Source organism: Pangasianodon hypophthalmus, chromosome 7 (genome assembly GCF_027358585.1).
Source record: "Pangasianodon hypophthalmus isolate fPanHyp1 chromosome 7, fPanHyp1.pri, whole genome shotgun sequence".
In the NCBI taxonomy this organism is placed as follows: Eukaryota; Metazoa; Chordata; class Actinopteri; order Siluriformes; family Pangasiidae; genus Pangasianodon; species Pangasianodon hypophthalmus.
Genome location: NC_069716.1, coordinates 4,337,784 through 4,357,876, shown reverse-complemented (window position 1 = coordinate 4,357,876; position 20,093 = coordinate 4,337,784). Strand labels below are relative to the sequence as shown.

The window sequence follows — 20,093 nt, the reverse complement described above, 5'->3', positions numbered from 1 at the left end:
AGTGATTAATAAAGGGGCAACTCTGTGTCATTTTCAGCTGAGAGCAAAACTTTTTTTGTTTACAAATTAATTTTGAGAAATGGAAAATGCATGTTTCGTGTTTAAATTCAGGAAATTAATTTGTAGACAAAAACATGGAGGATACAAACTTTTGCTCCATCCTAGAACATGACAACAATCCAAAAATATGACCTTAAAATAACTATAGTGTCCTGAAATGAAACTTAAAGTATATATATATATATATATATATATATTATAAAAAATTTGTGTGTGCGCACTGTATAAATCATTAAGAAGGCATTCAGATGTTCATATATGAATACCATATGATTGATTATATGAGAACATGATCATGTCTCCTTAATCTGTTTAAATATGACAGGAAGGTGAATCATGTCACTTATTATTAATTTTGTATTATTAATTACAAAAAAAATCAGATTAAAATCTAAATTTTACTTTTAGATACAACGAAACAGGGGGGAAAAACTTTGCATTTGCACTTTGTTAATGGAAAACTGTCAAATTTAACTCACTTTTACAGTTTGTCTACAAATTAAAATAATACCAAGAAGTAAGAAATGAAATATATTGTCTTCTTGATAGCCATTTCTTTGCTTATTTATGATGTCCTGAATGGATGGGGTTAGGATGTGGGGCCATCGATTTTTAGAAATCCAGTCGAGTCACTCAGGTTTGTTAGAATTTCTACACATTTAGTTAGATTCAGAAGAAACTCCTGTCAATACAGAGAAAAATGATGCTATCCACACGGTTAATACATCGAGCTGTTATTGAACAGAATGAGTGATGTAAAAACATTGCGTAATATCGTAATATCATAATACATGAGATCACTCAGATCTACACGAATAGAGTTGCTAAATTTATTAACAAGATTTTGCAGATAAACACTTAGAGTTATTAACTGGTGTAACATGTGGTGTAAAACTTAAATTTAAAGGCAGTGGTATCTCAGAGGTTGTGGTTTTGTGCGAGTGAATGGAGTGAGTGAGTGAAAATTTCAGGATTGATCAAAAAAAAGTTTGGATTGGATGCAGGATGGCTACAGTATTATTAATTCATTTGCTAGTTCCTTCCTTCCTTCCTTATTTATTTAGATAAAATCTTAAACAGTGCTGTGTGAAAACTACTCCATGAAGAAATCACAACAAATGTATGTGAAATGGAGAGCGCTTTATTCCATCTGTTTAAAAAAAAAATACAAGCAACGTTCCTTGAAACACAAAGTTACAATAATCCAGTGGCAGACTTTCCTCTTTCGGTTTGTTCCATGGCAGTAATCAGACACAACGAGGACACGACAGCGAAACCGGCTGATTGCTGGATGTGTATGACAGACGACGTAGAGGCGCTGAATTGAACGACACGAGTTGGCTCTTGGGTTTGGCTGATCAGAAAACATTATCAAGGATGAAACATAAATCTATTAAAAACATCCTGAGAAACAAAATCATCCCAGAGGACGTGAGAGGCCTGGCTTCCTTTCTGATTTTTTAGGCACAGAAATGAATTTAAATGAAAACCATGCACAAAATGAACCACTTTTGGCAAAACATACAGCACACACGTTAACCACAACATCCAACCCAGTCTGCCCAAAGCACTGCAGCATAAAGATTGTCTTCACTGCTAGAGATCATGTTTTTTTTTTTTAATGATAATGCTACAGTTGAGTCCAAAAGTTTGCACACCCTCAGAATGAAATAGACAACAGACATCTTACACAAGTAATGAAAATAACCAAATAGTGCAGGTTAATATATTAATAATGAAATAAATCTAAATATCAGTTTAAAAGTCTCTTAAAGATTTTTAATAACTTGTATATCCAACTTTGGTTTTCATAACTGCCTCCAGATTTCAGCTTTTAGAGCCTCTCTGGTGTAAATTTTGGCCCCTTGAAGCCCATCCACAGTACGTTCTTCCTTACACCTCACCTCTGCCCTTTCTCTTAGACACGCGTTACAATTATACACTGCCTTTGACAAATTAGGACTAAGAGGCTTATGGCAAAAAAAAAGTACATTTTGGATATAATCCTTTTACAAATCAATTGTCTAATCTCACACGTGTAGAAACTGGAAAATGGTGCCACATGGCTGATGTTTTCACTGTTGATCTGATGTTCAAACTGTTTGAGCAGCACAGGAGAGGAAACGGAAAAACATCTTCTCTTTATCATTACCATTAAAATGATTAGTAAAAGTGTTAGATCTGACATTTTATTGTAGGCCTATTTAACCTTTTTTTGGTCAAAATCCTCTGCTTTTTTTCCTATTTTGGCTGAAAACCAAATGTGCTTTACCACTGTAGACCAATTTTCATTGATGCTGCTAATAAATATAGTTAACAATATGTTTATTTAATAATATAATGTCTAAAGTTGATAGATTTTATTTCACCTAAAGGAACTCCATTAAGGAATCCTCGTTTTCCTTGAAGGCAGATCTTTCAAGCAAGAAAATTCAAGTCGTGGCGAGAACACAGAGAGAAGCATTACTAATAATAGAGGCTGGAAGAGTGTGGGTGTTAACATCAGAGGTTTTAAAACACCTCCATTAGTGTCAATCTTTCCATTCACATGCTGATTGGCTTGTTATTAGCGTTTTGATGTATTTTTGAGTGATATCTCCTACAAGTGTACTCTGATGTTAAAATGCGAAGGCATAAAGATTGGCAAGTCTGGAATTCTCTATTGTAGATAAATAATAAAACAGAGGTGCTTTTTAGCACTCAAAAACCCACGAGGGGGTGTGCAAACTTTCGCCCTGGACGGTATTCTCTTTGCATGCAGTAAATTGCCCCGTTGAACACATGCTTTATTTCCTTTGCAGCACAAGCACGCCCTTTATTTGTGCAAAACAAATGAGGATGCTCATGGCAGTCAGAGAGACATCACTGTGCACTCGCAGTAGAGCATTACAGCGCTCGAGACGAAAGAATTATCCACGGTAAAAATGTCCACGCCTGAGGGGTTTCTAAAGCGCGCACCACAGGACCTGCTGTGGCAGCGACAGCCTTCAGAATGAGCTGAGAAAAAAAGACGACTACGGAAAGAAAAACAAGCCACGATTCAGATCTGTAAAGCAGGCGTGCATGTTGGCCCGATTTGGCAACACACACACACACATCACACACTCATACTTGATGTCTTAGTCATCCTGAAAGGTTGCAGGCTGAGAGAGACACTGATACTTTTTCCTGCTGCTCTAGTAATATGATAACGCCATGCACCCAGTAAACGCAGTGCGTTATAGACGAGTCCTGCGCCACACGCTACACGCTAGGCACGTGCTCAAAGTCAGGGATACACAACACATGTCTCTGTATACGTTTTACTTACTCATAACTGAATGATATGAAAATAGCTAACTGTCCTTATATTTACTGTAGCTAGCATTCTAGTCCCTGCCCTTTGAACTCACAATGGTTGCTATGGTTACGTCTCGAAGGGCATTATTATTTCGCACTGTTCGTGTAGTTTAGATGTTTTAAAAATGTTTCATTTCCATGCACTGTCGCCTATAAATCACTCACTCCTGTGTGAATCCTTTTTCTTTGCCATTAGCAGAGTAAAAACGAAGTGTAAATATAGAACTAGCCTAAATCCTTAGTTATGATTAATGTCATGGGTGCATTCCAACTCGTGCACAGTGCACACTTTTTACAGTACTTTTTTTTTTTTTTTTTAATTCACTATCATCAGCCCACTTTTGTGGTATCCATGACTTGTCCATGTCCATGTCTATCCAACAGCTCATGGTTTATAGTGTTTTTTTTTAATATGGCAGAACCCATACATAGCAGTTGATGCTAATTATAATCACAACATAAAATACGTCTCTTCTTGGTAAATTTTCCAACACTTTCAAGGAAAATGTTGACATTCGTCAGTTTTGTCTTTGTTTGGTTCTTATGGTTAGGTTATGCTCGGCATCCATATTTCTCAAGAGTTTGTGTTAAGTTCAAATCTAATTCAATCATATGTGTTTCAGGATAGCAGACAGTTTAAGTGTTAAGGAAATGGAAATGTGGATGCCAAGCATAACCTAGCTAGTGACTGAGGCTCAGTTAATTAAAGTTAGTTACAACTCAAATATTACGTTTTTATATACGGACAATGTAAAGGCATGGAGGCAGTGGAAACGTTGTCAAGAACGCATTCCTGTAGATGTGTTGGTAAATTACTAAGAAACGTAGAAATTGGCAGGGAAGTCTCCGGAGTCTAGACTAGCAGTCTAGTCATTTCAGACATTTGACCTTGCTCTGACCTTGACCCTGAATCTAATCAGTTCACCCACTGGTTATGATGCTGATTCCATATAAATCCTTCAAACATTCAATTGTTCGTTACTGAGTATACATCGCACTAACGAGCATCCTGGAAGATCGGCTAGATGAACATAATGCCTCCAGCACCTCGTGGCATTAAAAACGACACTGTAACTACACTTAGCATCAGCTCCTAGCCAAACATCCATAGTGAGGAACGTCAACAGTGTGTTTCAGCTAGAAAATCTTCCATAATGGTGACGGGTGAGTTGTTTATACCTGTGAAAACCTGTGTTAATGATTACATTTTTGACTGGATCTACGTTAGAGGCGTCCTGGTATGAAAGAAAAGAAAAGGTTGCCGTTGCCAGCCAATGGGAAATAAGTATTTCTGGATGCAACAAGATTGAAATTTTGCATACAGAAGAAGCAGCTTAGAAATGCGTTGCTTTTTCAGCAGAAAGCCTGTCCCATTTGGAAAGCAGCACAGGGACGTCTGCTTTTTACGTTTACCTTTTCAGCCCTAAGAATAAGCCGCAGAGGGTCATTTTCAGATAAAATCCCGGCCAGTGAGAAGAGAATTTTAATAAATATTGTGATTATATTGTGAATGGTGATGTACCTCCTCACATGGACTCACTGTAAATCTTGTTTCATATTCTTGATAAAAATCCCAAATTATTAAAATCCATTAATTAATGAGACCGATTATTTAACGAGATCTACTGCACTGCACAGCACCTACACATGGCAATATCATCTGCACAGGATTAGGCATTAGGATTAGGCTTTTTTTTTTTTTTTTTTTTTGAGCAAAACTACACCGAAAGCCAAACTCATTTCTGGTTATTACATACAACCACTGTCACTGTACAGTATTATGAAATTATGAAATGAGGTGCTCTTAGCTTAATGACGAATACCAGCCACAAAAACTAGAATGCAAATCTGTGATGAAGGTTTATGATGAGATCAAGTTTGCGTATTGCGTAAGCACAGTTATATTCCTAGTGTAGTGGTCTCAAGGATTACAGTACGAAGACAAAAAAAATACTGGCAAACACCTACTTCTGTCTTTCTGATGAAGTGTTTATCCATTTACGTTAATCTAAATTTCCTCCTATTGTGTTTGCATGCGTGTATCAGTTCGTCTCTTCTCTTTGAGTCTTGCGTGTCTAATAATTGGAGTAGCCAGTAAATCTATTATGTTGGCTGCAAAAATGTATGAAATTATTCAGCCTTGATGAAATGCAGCCTCTAATAAGCAGAGTAATTTTTTTTAATGCCATCTCTCATTAAAATATATAACCCATGTCTGAATGTTGATCTGAATCAGTGTTCGCTAAATTGAGGTTCACCCTGGAGTTAAGGATTTCCATGGAGCACAGAGCACGTGTAGGGTTCAGTTCGGGTAGAGATACTGCAGCGGGCAGCATCGCTATCACGCCTAGGATGCAGTTTATCAGCCTCTAATCCCTAGTCCTAGCTGATCCGTCCATTTTGCAACCTCTGACCATCACAAACACTTTGGAGATTTTCGAATCCTTTAAACCTGTGACTACCTCCCTTTTAGTCGTCTAGTAAATTCAGAGTGATTTAGCCCCGCCCCTCACTAGCTCCTCCAGCAGGTGCAGCCCCAGCTCCCACGCTGCTCCTCCTCCTGATCCCGCCCCCTCAGAATGACCGTGTTGGCCGGCTGACTCAGAACCAGCGGCTTCTGCGACTTCAGCTTGTGCGCCACCGTCATGAAGATGGCTTCCACGTGGTCGCTGTCGTTGCTCTCTCCCTGCGGGCTCTTAGCTGACGTCTCGAACAGAGGCATGGAGTGGGCGTCTGCGAACTGCTGGGCCACCTCTGTGCTCACCTGAGCGGCGTGGCGCAGGTCGCATTTGTTGCCCACCAGGATGCGGGGCACCTCGTGGCCGAGCGCGTGCTGCCGGCACTCCTCGATCCACGCCGGGAGGTTGCGGAAACTCGCCGCGCTCGTCACGTCGTACACAAACACCACGGCGTGCACGTTTCTGTAGTAGTGCTGCACCATGCTCTTCCGGAAACGCTCCTGACCCGCCGTGTCCCACAGCTGGACCTGAAAGAGAGGGAGAGCAAAACAAAATGAAAAAACATTTCAGCAAATACATTTCACACATCACCAAGTGCTCCAGAAGAACACTACATATCTGTGTGCCACAGTATGAGGGGACTGTAAGTGTCACACACACACACATACAAAAACAGACACTTTAATATTCCTGACTGTTTGTTAATCCTCATCATTCCAATAAATGTAACTACAGGTTTCATGCCAGTAAAGATTACGGAATAGGACGAAAATATGAGTCGAATGAAAACCTTAAAATTTGTTTTGCACTCTTTACCGCACACAGGTGTCACAAAAATCATTATTCCATTTCCAAATAACTTGTATGCCCCTTTTCATTTGACTCATATAATGTAATAGAAAAAAAAAACAGAGTAGAATGAAATAGAACAGAATCGAACAGAACCCAGTAGCTCAGGACAGAAGAGAACAAAATGGAATAAAATATAGAACATTATAGAATAAAACAGAATAAAAATATATATAATATAGTAAAATAACATAGAACAGAATATAATATATATAAAATACAGACTAGAACAAAGTAGAACAGAAAAGAATACAAAAGAATGAAAGAGAATAAAATAACAAGAGTATCATGTAGAATAGAACAAAATAGAATTGATTGAATAGAATGTAATATAATATAAAATCAAGCAAAATAGTGAATAGAGCAAAATACAGTAGAATAGAACAGAACAGAATTGTATGGAAGAGAGAGAGAGAGCGAATAAAAGGGTGGTAAAGAGAGAGTGAGTGAGTGAGTGGGTGGAAATTAGAGACAGAAATGGCAGAGAGAGAGTGAGAGAGTGGGAGAGTGGGAAAGACAGCAGAGAGTAGACAAAGAGAGTGATTCTGTGTGAGGCAAAGAGAAAGAGATAGATAGAGAGATTGAGAAAGAGAGAGAAAGAGAGTGAGAGAGAACAAAGGGGGGAGTAAGGGTAAAGAGTCTGTAGTGATAGAGGGAGGTGGAGGATATAACGATAGAGACACAGGGTGAAAGAGGAAGAGGCTTCAGGCAGAGAGACAGATGGAGAGAACCAAAGTGGAAGAGAGAAAAAAAAAAAAGTGAATATAGTGATAATATAGTGATGCAGAATGGAGAGAGAGAGATGATGAGAGCATGAGTGTGTGTGTGTGTGTGTGTGTGTGTGTTAATAAGACTGAGAGATTCAGTGTCGCTTTTCTCCTGTAGTTTAAGCAGTGTAGCTCAGCAGGAGTTGAGAAAGCTGCAGGTGAAACGCGATGTAACAGGAAACGTTATCGAAAAACAGGAATTCTGTCGGAGAATAACGAGCTGATGAATCACATACAGTAGAACCAGAGACACAAAGTAACATAGTGGGGAAAAAGTCAGATTTGATTAGGAATAAACAAATACCACATTTTTTGTCATTTTCAATATCAGATACCTGATACCGATCCTCACAGTAACCAAGCTGGGCCTCTATCAGTACCGACCCGATACCGACATCCTCACAGTAACCGAGCTGGGTCTCTATCAGTACCGACCCGATACCGACATCCCCACAGTAGCCAAGCTGGGTCTCTATCAGTACCGACCCGATACCGACATCCCCACAGTAACCGAGCTGGGTCTCTATCAGTACCGACCCGATACTGATACTGAAACCCTGAGTATCAGCCGATATCGATGCTCATGCGATTATTTTTTATTCTTTAAAAATGACTAAGCTTTTAAAGCCACAGCTGTGTTTATTCAGTTAAACTCTTTCCCACAAATATCATGTATATTATATGGCAAATATAATAAAGTGTAAAGTATAAATATAATAAAAATCAATCCTAACAATAAATACAATCATTTCTCTTTATATGTAAACATTTCCAGTTCCAAAAAAAAAAAATTTTTTTTGCATTTGTTACAGGATTTCCTTCTTTTTTAACAAATTTGTTCTTTTTTTCCCTCCAATATCTGATCCAGATTTTTATTTTTTTTTTTTTGGCTGTTATCGGATCGCTGCTATCTGCGCTACCAAGTTCTAAAAACACACGAGGCAGGATGGAGGCAGGATGGAGGCAGGCTTTAAGACAACCTGTCTCTGATCTTCACCTGATTTGTGTACAACATAAATCCGATCTGACTCCAGTCCGGCGTTTAAGCCCCCGTTCCAGCCCTGATACTGATACTACTATTTCTAGATTGGATTTGAGATTGGACCAGTGAACATACTTAAATCTGACTTGGCGCTGATTTTCAAATCAGATCAGATACCAGACTTTTTTATCAGATTGTCGGATCCCTAGAATAAATGCTTTAGCTATCAGATGAATACCGTGACAGTGTGATGTCATGGCTCTGTGATGCACAGATTAGATGATGTGTCAGATTAGTGTGTGTAATATGCAATAAAAAAATAAATAAAAATAAACGTGCTTGATGGTTAATAGATGATGATAAATAGGGCACCTGCAAAACAAATCACTGCATCAGACCTACTACCGAGGGTGACGTCACAGGCACAGCGACTGAGGGTGACGTCACAGGCACGGCGACTGAGGGTGACGTCATTGCCACGGCAATGTGGCTTCTGAAATGGCAATGATAGATAAGATCCGATCTCTGCTCTCACCTTGATCTTTTCTCCGTCGATCTCGATGATCTTCTCCCGGAAGTCCACCCCGATGGTGGCCTCGGTTTTGTCCGGGAACTTGCCCGCGCAGAAGCGGTATGTGAGGCAGGTCTTTCCCACCCCGGAGTCTCCGATCACTATGATCTTAAAGATCCGGGTGCGGGGAGGAGGCAGCGTGGAGCAGGTCAGAGAGCTGCTGAACTCCAGAGAAGACTCCATATCTGCCATCGTCACTGTGTGTGTGTGTGTTTAATCAGAGCTGATGATCAGCAGCATGTATACAGATGCTCCAAGCCTACAGTAGCTAGCTGAGTCACTGTAACCCACAGCAACAAGCTAAAAGAAACCTAAGAAATTACAATCATTTATGCTTTCTCCTCGTTCTTGCACACAGGAATATCTGAAGCTCTCCTGCCCGGATTAGACCCACTCCACATTGCTGACTTTCTTTCTCTCCCTCTTTCTCTTTCTCTCCTGCACCACTTCTGCTGCTGCTGCTGCTCTGTTTTGATTTTCAGCCACGTACTGACAGCGCAAGATCTCGCGAGACTTTAGTGTGTTTACGCCGGAGATTGACATCACGCGGAAATCTCGCGAGACTTTAAATAGCACAGTTTCTCCAATAAGAAGATAAATGTATTACCCATACAGATCCTGTTTCTATTTTTATTTTTATAAAATCTATAAATTTTATATAAATTTTGGGGTTTAACTTTTACTACATCCTGGAATCTTTATATTTATCTTTTCAAGTATTATTGTTATTATTATTATTGTTGTTGTTGTTGTTATATTTATTATATACTTAAAATAATTAAATTCATTATTAATATTATACTAATTAAAATACTAGTTTAAATAATCATTTTTGAAAATCTTGAATAAAATTTTTAAATGAAAACCTTTTTATCCCCCTCATAATATACACTACAATACACAATATAAATTTTTTCTTTGTTTTTTTTTTTCTGTTTTCTGTTATGTGGCTATTATTTCCTTTGTTAGACATATCATTTAAAAAATCAGTTAATAAACCTTTAAAACAAGTCTACAGAGTGCATTTTTGAAGTAAATAAAATAATATAATAATTTAAAAGTACGAACAATGACAATATTTAAATAATTAGGATGATGCGGCTATACATCACAATGATTTCAAGCAGAACAGTTCATTTTACGCTGTTATTTTCATGCACTTGCCTTACAGGATACAATTTATTTGATGAACTTCATCAATTTTGCAAGTAATTTTCAAGTAGCAGAATTCTCTACAGCATTTAAATGTATAAAACATGAACCTGACCCCCAATCCCCAACCTCAACCTGGTATTGATTTACTGTCTATAAAGATTTAAATGAGTTTTAAACAACTAAACAATTAAATGGGTAAAAAATGGAGTGAGCTGTTTTTGCTCGTGTTTGGTTTGTCAGTTTTTTACCAGCCAGAAGTGCGATGACCCTTACCAAAGTCCAACTCAGGAGAAACTGAGTGTCCGAGGAGAATGCTGGTAAGTCCTGTTGATTTTTAACCATTTTATATTTAAATTCACTTTCTTTTATTTTAAATATTAAACAAATTTTAAACATTGCTGAGAGTTGTGTATACTCTTTAGGATTAGCAATTTTCATTTCATTAAAGAAAAAGCATAAAATACACTGCATGTTTCAGCATTCACAGCAATCTATTATATTATATTGTTACTCTATTGCACTACAGTTATATCTGAGACTTTCACACTAGAACTGTGTACTAGTCGGCGCTGCACTGTATCTCACTGTGCCCATTGTCCTGTTTTGGTAGTTATTGTACTGTCTTGTGCTGTTTGCACATGTCTGCACGTGCACTTTATGTAGTAGTCTCCTGTAGTTCTGTGTTGTTTTATGTAGCACCATGGTCCTGGAGGAACGCTGTGTCATTTCACTGTGTACTAACTAGCTGTATATGGTTGAAATGACAATAAAGCCACTTGAATTGACTTGATGTTCGCGGCCTAAAATGAAGAGTATGCTCATATTACAGTATTATTACTAAATCACTGGGCAAACCTGAGTCCTCTTCTCTTTGGCACACAGGTACCATACAATGTAGAAGTGGTTCCTCCACCTCCAGGGCTGCAGATGGAGTTTGAGACCCTGTTCAGCACTGAAGCTCTGCAGTTCCTGTCAGATATGTGCTCCAGGTTCCAACCAGAGGTGGACAAGGTAAAGAAGGAAAAAAAAATAAATGCACAATGTTGAAAGGAAGAGTGTTATTGTGCTCCACATTCCAACTAATCAGCTGAGAATGAGTTCAGGTGTGTTAGGAGTAGGGAAAGCATCGGAGTGTGTAGAATTCTTTATTTTTTTGTGCATCAGGTCCTGAAGATGAGAATCCTGCGGAAGGTTCAGCTGGATCTCACTGAAGAGCTGCCGGCTTTCATGGAGGACACAGCTCACATCCGGAATGATCCGTCCTGGAGAGTGAGTCCCGTCCCGGTCCGACTGCAATGCAGACACGTGGACATCGGTGACCTTTCACCCTGTGACACGCAGCGACTCACGCAGGCCCTCAAATCAACAGCGCAAGGAATACAAGTAATACACGATTAAAAATTCCTCTTCTGAGCTTTATTTCAATATTTTTTAGCTCAGATGTGGGCTTCATGAGCAGAACGTACCCAGAAATCATTTCCTTTTTTAAACACCAAACATGTGAAGCTGTTTATAATATTTATGACTTCTTCATAACAGAAATATCAATTTGCTGTGCTGTTTTGCAGGTAGATTTTGACGATGGCAACTGCCCGACATACTACAATCAGATAAAAGGCATCTATAACGTCTATAAGGTTGTGCATAATCAGTTTCATGGTGAGTTTTTGCTAGCTGATGCACTGTACACATTTTTTACATTTGCCAATAAATCTGATATTCCGATTGGGTTGCTAGGGACTGAATTTTATGCCAAAAGTGTCTAAAAATTAAACTAAAATAAGTATTAAAATATAAAAAAATTTTCTGATTCAGAGATTAAGAATTAAATCCAATGTCATTTTTCAAAACTTTGCTTACTACACCTTTTTTTTTATCTATTTATAAATTCAGAATATTTTTTAATTAATATAGAATTCTTTTGTAGCTTCTGGATTTTTTCCTTGTGTAGAAAAAGGCCCACATCTAAAATGCCTAATGGTCACCTCAAACAAGCCCCGCCCACTTCTGCTTCACTCAACATGGTGGACAGATCTGGGTCGAGCAGTACTATGCACACTTAAGCGTGAAACATGCTGGAATACACTGGTTAGCTAGATAGATAACAAATTCGTGAGGTAGCTAATGTTATTTATATTTAAGGGTCTGTTAATATGGACAAATTCCATTTCATTCAGAGAATTATATGTCCTATAATGACATGAGTATACTATTACAGCATGAGCTTTCTAAGTTTCTAGTTAAATAATGGACTTTTTCTTCTAAGGCTCTCCCAGTCATGTGTCAGGTGGCAGATACGGATGCAGATGCAGGTACACTAAAGCTTTTTTAAGGAAGCTTGCGGACAGATCCAAAACGTGAGACAAAAACCAGGTCAGTGAACAGGCAAAGGTCAGGAGATGTATGAACAGCATAAACTGGGTTAGACGAAGAGCAAGGATGAGGAAACCAAAAACAAGATCAAAACCAGAAGGGGCTATGACTAACAACTGGTACAAAAACACAGAGTGTATACTTCGCTATGACCTGAATGACTGTGAGTCCTTGTATACTGTGGCTGTGTGATTGAGTCCCGGTGCTTGTAATCAGTAATCAGGTGAGTTTAAATGTGTGTGATGGGAATTGGAGTCCTTGGCGGCCACAGTAGGCCGTGTGGTGTTATGGGTACTGTGGATGGACGCTGATTCTGGTTTAGACCTGCCACCGTGAAAAATGTCCCAGAAGTCAGAAGCAAAGGAAACAAATCCAGAAGCAAACTGAAAAGAAAAAAAATACACAAAACTTGCACAAAATAAGAAGCGGCTCTAGGATCCGCAATTCGATCTGAAGCTCGGGTTACTGTCTGTGTGTACTGTCTCATGATCTCCTTGTCTGGGTGTGTTTCCTCTTGGGTTTCCTGCCACCTCCAAAAAAATTTCCCAGTAGGTGGATTAGCCCCTAGTTGTGAGTGAGTGTGTGAATGTGTGTGTGATGAAGTGACGTCTCATCCAGGTTTTATTCCCATTTGACGCCCAGTATTCCTGGGATAGACTCCGGATCCACCGTGATCCTGACCAGGATAAAGCCCTTACTAACGATGAATGAGTGAATGAATGAATTACAATTCAAGATTGCAACATCTATTTTAAAAATTTTGATATAAAGTATTATTTTGCTCCTCCCTCTTCAACTAGATGCCCCACCCCTATCCAAGGCCCCGGTTCTTATGCTCCGCCCTCGTGCTTGGAACATGGTGGAGCACAACATGTTGGTAATAATGACAGATTTACTCTAGCATTGCTTATTTAATAACACAGTACCTAAAGGCTTTGTGTTCGAGTATCGTATCAGTCAGTAGAATCGTGTCTTGGAGTTGTGTTCGTGTCTCTGCAGGTAAATGGTCGGGAGGTTCCTGGTCCTCTCTTTGATTTTGGCTTGCTGATGTTCCATAATGCAAAGCTGCTGCTTGAGAATCAGAGCGGACCATTTTTCTACCTGTCCAAGGTCAGAACCTTAGCAAAAAATCTCAGTGTAGTAGAATTAAAAGCTTTATTTTTCATTAATTTAATATTTTTAATTAATTTCATTAATACCCATACAGCATATTTATTCAGCCAATGAGTATATGAATATGATCACTTCTTTTAATCAGAGGAAATATATTAACTTTGTTTTATTGTGATGATTCTCTGGATTTTTGAAAGCAACAGTGTAACTTGAGGAAATTATTCTGTACATACTGTATATTGTTTATATTCACCTGAAGCTGGAGCAGTGACCAGAGATACACGTTTGTACATAAAAATCTATAATATTCTAATATTCTTTAGGTTGAGAGTTACCTGGAGGCCAGGCTGTGGAATCAGATTTTCCTCTGGACTGAGGACAGGGTAAGGACGTTTGCGCTTTAAGAAATGTAAAGCATACCGCTGAAAAATAATTTAAAAAAGTAATGTACCTAGTGATGCAACAAAATGGAAATTCTTGGCTAAAACCTCAAATCGGTTGACTCTGGACTAAACAAAGAAACAAAAACTGAAAAGATAAGCAAAGGTTTTATTAATATTATTTATTGGTTCTTGCTTTGGTGCATAAATTGCAAGGGTTTATTTTGATTTGTTTTTTAAAAAGCTTTTGACAGTGGAAAATGATGCTCTGTTTTTACCCGGTCTGTTAAACCTGTAGAGGAAAAGGACTTTGGTGAAACAATGCAACTACTTCGATCAAAAATTATCAACATTTTTACTCAGTTTTGGCCACTTTCACCAAAATTTGGCGCATCCCTAATTTAGATGAAGAATATACAATAAAAGACATAATTCCCAGGGAAATTAGAATAGAGCAATGTACATAAAAGCTTTTAGCATTGTATAGTATTGTGTACCTATAATGTGTGTTTGTGTGTGTGTGTGTGTGTGTGTGTCCCTCAAAGGATAGGGCCTTCGAAAACTGACATTTTTTTTTCAATATAAAAAAATGTAACTTTAAAAAACAATGAAACAAATAAAACCTTTAAAGAGCCAAAGTGTGTCCTTTTGGTTTGTGAGGTTAAGTTTGGGGTTAGATTTGAGATTTTTAGCTGCATTAATAATTGTCAATGGAAGGATAGTAAGACAAATGTGTGTGTGTGTGTGTGTGTGTGTGTGTGTGTGTGTGTGTGTGTGTGTGTGTCGTAGCTGGGCTTGCCAGTGGGCAGTATCAAGGCAACGGTGCTGATAGAGTGTGTACTGGCTACGTTTGAGATGGAGGAGATCCTGTACGAGCTCAGAGAACACTCTGCCGGTCTGAACTGTGGCATCTGGGATTACTCTGCATCCTTCGTGAACAAATTTGGTGTGTACATTTGAACACTGTAATGATGAGTTTGAGCTGAAGTGCACCTGAGAGAAATGAACGCCTCTGATCTCTGCAGGTCATCGTGCTGAGTTCCTGCTCCCTGACCGCAGTAAGTATGTGAACATGGAGAAACGTTTCCTGCGCAGCTACATGGAGCTGCTGGTGCAGACGTGCCATCGCAGGGGCGCACTGGCCACCGGGGGCATGGCAGCGCTACTGCTACCCACACACACAGACAGCGCAGTGTACAGGACTGTACTGAACACCGTCACCAGGCAAGAGACAACAGATCTGCTGCTGAATGAAATTAAATTCACATTTAAAAGAGATTCAGAATTTATACCAAGCATAGAGACAAGCACTTGAGGGTGAAGAGTCCAAGTCTTGGCTCTTTGGCATTTCTGGGATGTGAGCTCATAACCTTCCAGTCAGTGGCACAAAACCTTAATATCTCATTTTTACGTGTAAGGCTTTTTCTGGTTATTTCAGACTAAAGCTCTTGGAAATCAAAGCAGGAGTTGACGGCTTCATGGTGTATGACATGAACCTGATTGAGCCCATGCAAAAAGTAAACTCCATATCTCATATCAGACACAATGATGCTCTTGGACTTGAGAGTGAAACCTTGAATCAGTAACGTTCAGACACTCATCATTTATACGAAGGTCTTCGTTTTTCCCTCACAGCTGTTCCAGCTTCATTGTACAGGACAGAACCAGCTCCAGCAGCTACGCAATGATGTCAGCGTGACCCCCGAAGATCTGCTGACTATGCCAGCGGTCGGTCTCATCCCCCCTGACACTTTCAGTCAGTCATACTATGAGATATAAGACACTAGGTTAAAGTTAACATTACTGAAAATCCTTTATTGAATATTAAATTGTCCACAGAAATGTTACTAGGCATCATAAAAAGGCACAGAAACGCATACACTTCAGATTCCAGAAATGATGAACACTCCAAACTTACACAAACTCCACCCCTGATAAACCTGTGTAAAATAAGGTCATTTGCTTTGTTTTAATTTACATACTGGAACCTGATTGGCTCTTATAATTTATGCTGTAATAACTAACTCAGATTTTTAAAGGAGTTAACAACTTTAACACTTTCTCAGTTTGTGTATGTCATTTCTCACAAAAGGATTGATTAAAATAAATTTCTTGAGGTTTATGTTTAAAGACAGTTTAGTCTGGATTTCAGAGTGCCCTTGCACTTAAATCTGGTACCTACAATTTTATGTTTACCAAATTTTACTCCTCGGTCATCTTTGCTATAGGTTACATTCAGTCTGACGCTATGTAGTGTATTAAACTTCTGTAATGATGTAATATGTGTTATTATGATGTAGTATCTCTCTGCAGGGTGGAGTAACATTGCATGGATTGAAGCACAACATCGCAGTTGGTGTGTTGTTCATTGAAGCGTGGCTCTCAGGTGAAAAAAAAACAAGCTTTAACAATTTCACACTCCATAAATGTTGCTAATGATAAATGGAAGCGTAAATACTTGATAGAGTTGATAATTTTCTAACTGAGAAAGAACCAGACTAGTGTTTTTTTTAAAATAAATTTCTGTTACTTTTGCTTCATGTTTTAGATCTTGTCTTGTTGATTTGTACAGCTTAATTTAATTTGTTTTTTTAACTTGATTGGAATGAAAATCTACAGCCGTCCTTTGTCAATTCGATTCTCCTCTTCTGCTCTAATCCTTATTTTCATTTAAATAAACATTTCATTTTGCTCTTTTTCCTACTTATAAACTTATAATTTGAGATTAATTTGAAGATTAAAATCTGCATGTTCAACAGGAATTTTCTTGTTTCAATTAAGCACATAATAGAAATACTTTATTGTAAATAAATTTTATTATCAACCATTAATATTTTGATTAATTTTAAAATATTAAAGTATTCATTTAACTATTCATTTTTTTACTCATTGTTTCTCTAAAATGGTACCCTTTATATCAAAACTACAAGTTCTCCTTTCAATTTCTTTTAACTTACCACTTAATGTACAGTGATGATCTTTGACTGTTGATTTATTACTAAATTAAAAGTATATTTTAAAAGAAATTCTTCTTTGACGTGTAAAAAAGTTTAATCAGAAACCCTTTCGCAGATTCACACTCTTCAGCTTCGACTGTGTTTGTACTGTGTTTATTACTTTGTGTGTCAGGTAGAGGACATTTCTTCTTTAAGGGCCAGGTGGAAGATTCAGCTACTGCAGAAATCTCTCGATCTCAGGTGGGTGTAACATTTCTGTTGTTAATTGAGCAAGAGATTTTATCACTCCTGGATTTGACTTTTGTAAAAAACTGCTTCTCTGTGCTAATCTCTCCTTGGTTCAGGTGTGGCAGTGGATCAGACACAGGGTGAAACTGGAGGATGATGGGAAGACTGTGGTGACTCATGGGTTTGTCAGGAGCTTAACACAAGGCATGATGGGTGATCTGAGGGCAGCGATGTGCTGTCAGACACAAAGGTATATTAAATATTAATTCCTGACTTGTACTATGCCGCACATATTTTTGTAGACAGTGGAGTTTTTCTTGCAATTCATGTAGTGTAATCAAAATATTTTCATGGAAACATCATTTGAAAATCCGATCTATTGATTAGCATGAACTGATTCATCTTAAGCAAAGCACTTTATCCTGGTCACCATCACAGTGATATCTGATGTCAGCTTTTTCCTTAATTAAATCAAATAAAATGTTTATTTCTTCATCTGTCCTAAAACATATAGTGTGGAACGTATGATTAGTGTAACCTACATCATTTATTCAATTTGATCTGAAAGAGTCAACTCTTATTGATGAGCTGAGTTAAATGATTCGACTCACTGAATAGACTCGGGAATTCTCATCACCAACGCCACGAGCCGCTTGACATGCCTTTTCTGACTGATTATTATTATTATTATTATTATTATTATTATTATTATTATTATTTTTAATCACACGTGATTTTGCAGTGACGTTTTCACAGTCAGACAGTTTAAAGGCAGGGAAAAATGTCACTGCACCTCAGTGGAAGATTACTGACCAAGATTCTGTCTTTTAATTAATCAATACAGATGAATCATAATAATTTGACATGGTTAAAAAGCTCATTTTCTATTTTATTTTGTCTTCACTGATATTCAGAATATCTGCTATTTATACTTTGTCTCTCTTCGTGAGCAGAGATGAAGAGAGATTAATCACAGCCGTGTCCATGTTTCTGGAGCTGGTACAAAAGAGTGATTTCCCAGAATTCCTCACGACCTACCTGTACCTGGACCACACGTTCCTGAGCGCTCAGTGTCAGCAGGAAGAGAGAGGGATGGAAAGATCTCACCGAGCCAGGCTTTAATCACAATCCTACCTCCATGATACAACATGATATATACCTTATGTACTGATGAATAAAATAAAGAAAGGAACATGGCAGTGCCCAGCATTAGGGATGTTTATCTCTCCACATCCCCTACATTTAAAGCAGTCAATGACACACCAATATAAATTAAGGCATACTTACACCAGGGACAGTATAAATAATATAAATACGGTTTCAATTTAAGGTTTCATTTTTGGCATCCACATCAGATTACATACTGTGAACAAACGTCTTAAAGTGGATTGTTTTGGATTTTTGTAGATCTAAGCATAACCACCATCTGTCATTAGAAGAATACACAGAATATTGTGAAAAAGTGAGAAGCGAGGCTGGGGCTGATTTCTTTCTAGCCCAGACTGTAGATCCATGTAGCCTATTAGTGACAGCCATTTTGGGCCGATATACACTGTATGGCCAAAAGTATGTGGACACCTGACCATCACACCCATATGTGTTTCTTTCCCAAACTGTTGCCATAAAGTTGGAAGCACAGAAGTATATAGAATGTCTTTGTATGCTGCAGCATTACAGTTTCCCTTCACTGGAACTAAGAGACTCAAACCTGTTCCAGCATGACAATGCCCCTGTGCACAAAGCGAGCTCCATGAACACATGGTGTGTTAAGTTTGGAGTGGAAGAACTCAAGTGTCCTGCACAGAGCCCTGACCTCAACCCCAATGAACACCTTTGGGATGAACTGGAACACCGACTGCACCCCAGACCTCCTCACCAACATCAGTTCCTGACCTCACTAATGCTCTTGTGGCTGAATGAACACAAATCCCCACAGCCACGCTCCAAAATCTAGTGGAAAGCCTTCCCAGAAGAGTGGAGGTTATTATAACAGCAAAGTGGAACTAAATCTGGAATGGGATGTTCGAGCTCACATGAGCATGTGATGGTCAGGCGTCCACAAACGTTTGGCCATATAGTGTATTTCAGCCCACTTCACTAGCACATCTGTAACACTGTAACATCAGCAAAGATGGAGAAGATGCATGTGGAATGAACATGAACGAGCTGGATTATTTACGCTATCATCCATAAAATACCTTTGGAGGAAAAACTAAAAGTAGATATACTAAGAATTCTCTATCCAATGAAAGTACAGATTACACCAAAGGACAGACAACAGAACTGTATGGTTAGTTTGGTTTGAATGAAAGGTTTACAATGTTTATGTTTACAGTGTTTGGTATTCGGAGGAAAAATGACAAAGCCAGTAGAGCATTACGAACTTAAAAAAAATTTGTAAATCATGAATTCAGCTGTCTATCTGGCTTTAGGTGTAATAGTGTGTGTAACAGTTTTCCCCACGTCATTCTTATCACACCATTGATGAGACCTTGTGATATGATGCATTTCTCAACACTAATTGTTTCATTGTGGAGCTATTGATAGATTTTAGACTTTAGCCCTCGTATCTAATATCGTGACCAGCCGTCACTGATTTAGACTCCCACACAGTTCACGGACTTACATACGTCTACTGAAAAGATTAATGATATAAAATAATCTCTTTTTCTGATTATGGAATGAAAATATTGTCTTGGCTACAGCTATTACAACTGAGAGGATCCAAAAGCTCCAAAATCAGAGGATACAAAAGACATGGTGATAAAGCAGCAATAAAAGCAAAATATGCAAATAAAGATGATTAGAAAACTATATATCATTTAGAAAAGGAGATAAAATTATATATAAAATATAAAAA

General features: G+C 38.3%; 2 protein-coding genes across 2 annotated transcripts; one reads left to right on the top strand and one right to left on the bottom strand.

Moving 5' to 3' along the window:
- Nucleotides 1-1,181: 1,181 nt before the first annotated feature.
- On the bottom strand, nucleotides 1,182-9,539 carry rab33ba (RAB33B, member RAS oncogene family a). The gene is made up of 2 exons (XM_026940575.3): nucleotides 8,992-9,539; nucleotides 1,182-6,385 (listed from the first exon to the last, which is right to left on the bottom strand). The coding sequence occupies exons 1-2, from the start codon at nucleotides 9,217-9,219 to the stop codon at nucleotides 5,912-5,914; spliced, it is 702 nt and encodes a 233-aa protein (XP_026796376.1). The 5' UTR covers nucleotides 9,220-9,539; the 3' UTR covers nucleotides 1,182-5,911.
- Nucleotides 9,540-10,344: 805 nt separating this feature from the next.
- ugl (ureidoglycolate lyase) lies at nucleotides 10,345-18,432 on the top strand. Its single transcript, XM_026940389.3, has 15 exons — nucleotides 10,345-10,499; nucleotides 11,065-11,193; nucleotides 11,347-11,565; nucleotides 11,751-11,841; nucleotides 13,356-13,432; nucleotides 13,555-13,665; nucleotides 13,992-14,051; nucleotides 14,838-14,994; nucleotides 15,074-15,272; nucleotides 15,487-15,565; nucleotides 15,684-15,776; nucleotides 16,362-16,434; nucleotides 17,178-17,245; nucleotides 17,350-17,483; nucleotides 18,187-18,432. Exons 1-15 carry the CDS (start codon nucleotides 10,494-10,496, stop codon nucleotides 18,353-18,355), a joined length of 1,665 nt encoding a protein of 554 aa, XP_026796190.1. The 5' UTR covers nucleotides 10,345-10,493; the 3' UTR covers nucleotides 18,356-18,432.
- The last annotated feature ends 1,661 nt before the right edge of the window (nucleotides 18,433-20,093 follow it).

Excerpts from the sequence above, each read along its gene's own strand:
- ugl (XM_026940389.3), top strand. Across the intron at positions 11,566-11,750 it reads CAACAGCGCAAGGAATACAA|GTAGATTTTGACGATGGCAA; the intron begins GTAATACACGAT and ends GCTGTTTTGCAG. Across the intron at positions 14,052-14,837 it reads TCCTCTGGACTGAGGACAGG|CTGGGCTTGCCAGTGGGCAG; the intron begins GTAAGGACGTTT and ends TGTGTGTCGTAG.
- rab33ba (XM_026940575.3), bottom strand. The coding sequence starts at position 9,219 with ATGGCAGATATGGAGTCTTCTCTGGAGTTCAGCAGCTCTCTGACCTGC. Across the intron at positions 6,386-8,991 it reads TCGACGGAGAAAAGATCAAG|GTCCAGCTGTGGGACACGGC; the intron begins GTGAGAGCAGAG and ends CCTCTCTTTCAG.